General features: G+C 38.9%; 1 protein-coding gene across 1 annotated transcript; it reads left to right on the top strand.

Moving 5' to 3' along the window:
* The first annotated feature begins 4796 nt into the window (after positions 1 to 4796).
* mplkip (M-phase specific PLK1 interacting protein) lies at positions 4797 to 7312 on the top strand. Its single transcript, XM_058636921.1, has 2 exons — positions 4797 to 5204; positions 6863 to 7312. Exons 1-2 carry the CDS (start codon positions 4878 to 4880, stop codon positions 7001 to 7003), a joined length of 468 nt encoding a protein of 155 aa, XP_058492904.1. The 5' UTR covers positions 4797 to 4877; the 3' UTR covers positions 7004 to 7312.

Genomic DNA, 7312 nt, shown 5'->3' with positions numbered 1-7312 from the left:
TAAGCTTTATCAAAAAGGAAAGTTTTAAGTCTAACTTTGAATACAGAGAGAGGCTCCGCCTCCCGAACTGTCATTGGAAGCTGGTTCCACAGGAGAGGAGGAGCCTGGTAACTGAAGGCTCTGCCTCCCATTCTGCTCTTCACAAGTAAACCTGTATTTTGGGACCTAAGTGGTCTGTTAGGGTGATAAGGTAAGACTAGGTCTTTCAGGTATGAAGGGGCCTGAACATTAAGTGCTTGGTACGTGAGGAGGAGTGTTGGGATTAGGATCGTGATTGGTTATGAATTTAGAATATTAATAATTAATGAATTATGGAATAATTAATTTCTTATAAAAAGTTGAGTCAAACTCAAATCGGGGCACCACTCCTCTCAAACAGAGGAGAACAATCGGTTCTGAATGAACCATTAATTCATAACCTCCAAAAACAGTCTCATAAATTAAGCCGACTACCAATTTGGATTATGATTAATAATTAACTTAATAATTGATCAATCACAATACTACATCAATAGTTAGGTGAATTGAAGGATTGGAGTTCTACAGGGAAGAGGTTGGCAATATACACACACTTGTGCAATATTAAATCAGACCAGACTGTATATTTTAAAAAACATTTATTAAAAAGACATCAAATATATAAACAAGAATATCTACTAAATGTAACTATATACAGTGTATGTGTGTGAAAGAGAGAGAAAGAGGGAGTCTGTGTGTGTACAGGTCAAATGGTCAAGTCAGACAGAGGTAGACTACAAATCAAGATGGCGGTTGACAAAGAAACTACAACAAGATGGCGGAATCAAAGATGGCTTCTTGACCGCATGGCTGCTGTGTTTCTTTGTTAACTACTTTTGTAAAGTGAGATGTCAGGTTAGAAGCATGCACATCTAGAGCTGAGAACTAAGAAGCATGGACATTACTAACGTCACATTAACCTAAATCTAGACATTACAACAACACTTTATGTGAGCAAGTAAGCTCAGTACAACATTTCATCTATGCTTAGCCAAGTAGTGTGATGCTATGCTAGGCCCAGTTACGTTACCAAGTCCTTAAAAGATGTAAAAGTGTCCTTTTGAGGTGCTGTCTGTTGGTCCAGGAACAGTAGATGGTTGACTGTGTTTCTGGTGTCTGTGGCTCAGGTTCCTCCTTACAAAGTTAGCTACTTGGAGCTAACCTGGCTCTGGACCCTTGGTTGATCCTTAGGCAGGCTCTGGTGTCGCTGCCTCTGATGGGAGGATAGCAGGCTGCTGTGAGCGGGCCTGCTCGAAGATCAGCAGTGAGGGTTCTCTTGCTGCTGGAAGCTTGTTAAGCTCTGTGCTGAAGGGTCTTCAGTCGAAGAGCTGACTTCTGTGTCCTTCCTGCACCCAGAAGGGCAGGGGAGAGGAGAGGAGCATGTGTCCTCCGGTGAGAAGAGAAGAGCGAAGAGAAGAGAGGAGGGAAAACCTGGCTTTTGTATTGCCTGTTACATGGGGTCACATGTCACAAAGTGACCACTGAGGTGGGTTTCCCACTGATGTGTGGAAGATAAGGGGTCTTTATTGACTGAGTTTTATGACACTCTTTGTCTTTGAGCAAGGGGCCATGTGTTCTCCATCCAAGATGCATGTGACTCCATCTTGAATGAGCTGATCCCCAACAAGGAGGATTTTAAATTGAATTCTAAACTGTGGGTGGAGCCAGTGTAGAGAAGCTAACACTGGAGTTATGTGGTCTCTATTTCTAGTTCCTGTCAGAACTCGTGCTGCAGCATTTTGAATGAACTGAAGGGTTCTAACAGACTTGTTGGAACATCCTGATAATAAGGAGTTACAGTAATCTAATCTAGATGTAACAAAAGCATGAACTAGTGTTTCAGCATCCTGTAAAGACAGAATGTTTCTAATTTTAATAATGTTCTGCAGGTGGAAGAAGGCTGTTCTGGAAATTAGTTTTATGTGTGAATCAAATGGCATTTCCTGGTCAAAAATAACTCCAAGGTTCCTCACAGTGGAACTGGAAGCCATGGTGATGTCATATAAAGTGACAATGTGATCAGAAAGAGTTTAAAAGTAGAAAGTTACAGGTCATCCAGGACTTAATGTCTCTGAGACATTCCTGGAGTTGAACAACCTGATTTATTTCATCCGGCCTCATTGATAAATAAAGCTGTGTGTCATCTGCATAATAATGAAAGTGTATGTTGTGCTTTCTAATAATGTTCCCTAGAGGAAGCATATATAAGGTAAAAAGTATAGGCCCAAGCACTGAGCCTTGTGGAACTCCACAATTAACTTTTGTTTGTAGTGAGGCTTTATCATTAACATGAACAAACTGTAATCTATCAGATAAGTATGATTTAAACCAGCAGAGGGCAGCACCTGTGATCCCAAGAGTCTGCTCCAATCTCTGCAGTAGAATATTATGATCAATGGTGTCAAATGCAGCACTAAGATCTAACAGGACAAGTAAAGAGACTAAACCATTATCTGAGTTACTAACTTTAACTAGTGCTGTTTCTGTGCTATGGTTTAATCTAAAACCTGACTGAAAATCTTCAAACAGGCCATTAATGCGCAAATATTCACATAATTGATTAGCAACTACTTTTTCTAAGATTTTAGAAACAAAGGGAAGATTAGATATAGGTCGTAATTAGCTAAAATATCTGGGTCAAGGGTCGCTTTCTTAAGAAGGGGTTTAATAACTGCTATTTTAATTTATAGTTTGGGGCACATATCCAGTTAATAAGGATAGATTAATTTGAGTTAATATAGAGCTGTTAATTGAAGGAAACACATCTTTAAACTGTTTGGTGGGGATAGGATCTAACTGACAGGTTGATGGCTTAGATGATGAAACTAATGATGTTAATTCAGGGAGATCTATAGGGGAGAAACTATCTAAATGTGCACCTGGTGCTTCTAAAGCTCTTGTGCTAAAAGATGAGTCAGTCCCAATATGAGGGAGGAGATGATCCATTTTTTCTCTAATTGATGTTATTTTATTCACAAAAAAGTTCATAAAGTCATCACTGCTCAGTGTTAAAGGAATAGATGGTTCAGTGGAGCTGTGGCTCTGTGTCAGCCTGGCTACAGTGCTGAAAAGAAACCTATGATTATTCTTATTTTCTTCAATTAAAGAAGAATAATAGGCAGCTCTAGCTTTGTGTAGGGCTTTTTTGTAAGCTACAAAACCATCTTTCCAGGCTATATAAAATTCCTCTAGGTTATTGGAACGCCATTTTCTTTCTAATCTACGTAACGTCTGTTTAAGAGCACGAGTATCAGAGTTAAACCATGGTGCACGTCTCATCTGATTCACCACTTTCTTTTTCAGAGGGGCAACGCAATCTAATGTAGTACGCATTGAGGCCGCTGTACTATCAACAAGGTTATCTATGAGGGCGGGAGTACAATCACAAAAGGTACCTTCAGATGTACTGACATATGGCACCAAGTTAAATAAAGGTTGCACTGTCTCTTTGAATGTATTAATATTATTATCAGACAGTATTTCTTATTTATGTTATTGTAGTTCATTATTGTACAATTAAATGTGAGTAAATAATGATCAGTAAGAAGAGGGTTTTGAGGAACCATGTTTATGTTATCAATATCAATACCATAAGTTAAAACAAGATCAAGGGTGTGACTAAGGCAATGAGTTGGTTTATTAACGTGTTGAATAAAACCAATTGATTCCAACAGCGAGTTAAATGCGCAGCTAAGACTATCACGGTCAACATCTACATGGATGTTGAAATCCCCTACAATTATGATTTTATCTGTCTTATGCCCTAACTCAGATAAGAACTCAGAGAACTCTGATAGGAACTCTGAATAAGGTGCAGGTGGACGATAAACTGTGACTTTCATAATTGGTTTCTGTGATTTCCAACTAGGATGAGATAGATTAAGAATAAGGCTTTCAAACGATGAATATCCTGGTTTGGGCTTGGGATTGATTAATAATCTAGTATTAAAAATGGCTGCTACACCTCCTCCTGGGCCTGAGCTTCTAGGAGTATGGGTATTAGCATGAGTGGGTGGAGTTGACTCATTTAGACTAACGTAATCTTCTTCATGTAACCAAGTTTCAGTTACACAGAATAAATCAATACAATTGTCAGAAATTAGATCATTTATTAAAACAGATTTTGAGGAGAGAGACCTTATATTTAATAGTCCACATTTAAAATTGGTATTATTTGGCTCTATTTTATTGTTGGTATTAATCTTTATTAAGTTAGAATGTCTAACTCCTCTTCTGTTTCTTATTGATTTATTTACTTTAATTTTATCTTTAGTAGGTCGAGGGACAGACATAGTCTCTATGGGCTTTTTAATTGGTGACTGCTCGAAAAGAAGCACAGAGAAGCATGAAAGACTGCAACTCTGTGTCCTGGTCTCAACTCTGGATTGTCATGGGTTTCTAATAAAATGTCCTAAGCTGCTAGATAAGAGAGCTGCTCCATCCAAAGTGGGATGGACGCTGTCTCTCCTCATGAGACCAGGTTTGCCAGTTATCTAAAAACCCAATGTTGTTTTCTGGACACCAATAATTGACAAATTAAGTATATAAATCTGTATCTATGTTTTATTATGAGGTTTAATTTGACACACAGACACACACACAATAATCATCAATATTAATAATAATAATAATAATAATTAATAATAATAATACATTTTAATCATCATTAATAATAATAAATACACTTCAGAAATCAGAAATTATCAATGTACTGAATCAGTGAATACAAGCCCCGCCTCTGGCCGCGAGGTATCGCTGTAGTCTGTGGGGCGAGCAGAAACACATATCCGGTTCCGGTCTCTCTTTTTTCTGTTTGTTTTTATGAACCGTGCTTCTCTTTCGATTTTTTACACGCTCGCATGAACCGAGCTCCGCTAAAACCTCCGCGGAGTCCCGGAGCTCCGCGGCCGCCTGGAAGGTTTCCGTCCCCGGCCTCTTGCTGGGGTTTCCCCGGACCTCGCTCCCCGTACGGAGGCTCTGGATATCGCGGACAGTCTCCGCGCGGCTGCGCCGCTCACAGTCCGGATTCCCCGGTCTTTTCTTCACACTCCAGTCGAGGACACTGGGACCGTTCTCCGGGCCGGTTCGGCAGCGGATACCGAGGCTTCGGAGGATCGCCGCGGTGCAGGGGGGACGGTTTCCGTGGACCTCGGTCCTTCAGTCCCGGCTCAGCTTCTAAGTTACAGGTAAGAAAGTTACGTTTATGGAACGTTGGTTTAAATATGGAGGCACTGAGTCACGTGAGCGCACTGAAGTAAATTCATACATGATCTCAGGTCTCTGTAGATAATAAGACCTAAATATTTTACAATATTATAGAGAAGAGAAACAACAGTGAATAAACCCTAGGGGTCAATAGAGAGAAAAGTCTGACAGAACCAGAATATGTGCAGCATCTGCCTCGACCGATGGGGGTTAGAGTCACAGAGGACAGAGAAAGGAGCAGAAATATAGACAGTTTGAATTTGAATTACTTTATTCCTCCCCCAGGGGGGAAACACACATTCACAACAGCTCAGTTAGGAAAGGTGAGAATAGAATAAAAGTAAAAATAAGAATAAAAATATAGAATAAAAATAAAAATAAGATAAAATACAATACAATACAATACAATAGTAAGACAATTACCAAAAGATAAAAAGTAAAAAAGATAAAATTACACTCTAATAACTAACTAACTAATAGAGTATTATCAGGGAAAGTGAGTGGACATTTACGAGGAGTTAAATATCCGAACAGCAGTGGGGATGAAGGACTTTCGGTAGCACTCTGTCCTACACTGAGGGTGCCGGAGCCTGCCGCTGAAGGAGCTGCCAAGCCCCTCCACAGTCAGGTGCAGTGGGTGGAGTGTGTTCTCCATGATGGAGGACAGTCTGGATAACGTCCTCCTCTGTCCCACCTCCTCCACCGATTCCAGCGAGCAGCCCAGGACAGAGCCGGCCCTCCTGACCAGCCTGTTCAGTTTCTTCCTGTCCCGGTCCGTGCTGCCCGCTCCCCAGCAAACCACAGCATAGTGGATGGCAGAGGCCACCACAGAGTAGTTGTGAATCAGTGACGACAAATTATAATGTTTATATACTGTCTACATTCTACTTGAACTTTTTTATAGTCTTTGTGTCAATATCTTTATATATTGTACTTTTTTATGAGGACTTTTTTTATTATTTATTATCTTTATCATTACCGTATTTGCTGCTGTAATAATGTCAATTTCCCAATTGGCACCTGGACAAGGTGCCAGGTTTTTTTTTGCCACCCGATTACATGGGGGCGCTGCGCCCTTGTTCCCTGGTTTAGAAAAAAAACCCTGCTGATAGCAACTTTACTTATATTATAACAACAATGAGAGGGAGAGAATTAGAATAAAACCACAATAATCTGGATTAATAACATGTTATGATCTGGATAAATAACGTGATAATCTCGATTAATAACATTAAATTATATGGATTAAAAACATACAATAATCTGGATTAATAACATGTAATAATCTGGATAAATAACATTTATAATTTGGATTAATAACATGTAATAATCTGGATTAATAACATTCAATAATATGGACAAATAACATGTAATAACCTGGATAAATAGCATACTAATCTGTTTTAATAACATGTAATAATCTGGATTAATGACATGTAATAACCTGGATAAATAGCATAATAATCTGAGAATCAAAATCTTTCAGGATTAAACTGTTGTCAATTCAGTTTAACAGTTTGTGGTGGAACAATTGTTGATGTGTTTTGAATAATAGATTAATCATTATTGTTATTGTTATTATTATTATTATTTTTATTATCAACATCATGTTTCCTCATAAAAACTTTGTTGTTTTCAGTCGCGATCGTCAGACGCTGCAGTCGACAAATATTTCAGTCCATCCATGCTGAAGGATCCGTGGGCGGAGCTAAAGCCACTGACAAACACGGACGCTGCCACAGGAAGACGCACAAGATGGACAACAGACACACAACATTAACAACACAAACAAGATGGAAAACAGACACACAACATTAACAACACACAAGATTGGACAACAGACACACAACATTAACAACACACACACAGACACACAGCATTAACACACATAAAATGGACAACAGACACACAACATTAACAACAGACACATAACATTAACAACACATAACACATAAGATGAAGAACAGACATCTTTATAAAGACGTCTAAAGACTCTGAGGGTCAGAGGTCAGGGGTAAATCCCTTGATTTGTAAATGTTTTTAACAAACATTTTTAAACATGTTTTTAAATAAATCTTTTAAATTGAAA

The sequence above is a fragment of the Solea solea genome, chromosome 1 (assembly GCF_958295425.1).
Source record: "Solea solea chromosome 1, fSolSol10.1, whole genome shotgun sequence".
Taxonomy (NCBI): domain Eukaryota; kingdom Metazoa; phylum Chordata; class Actinopteri; order Pleuronectiformes; family Soleidae; genus Solea; species Solea solea.
The sequence above is the reverse complement of the archived record's forward strand: the minus strand, read 5'-3'. Positions and strand labels throughout refer to the sequence as shown.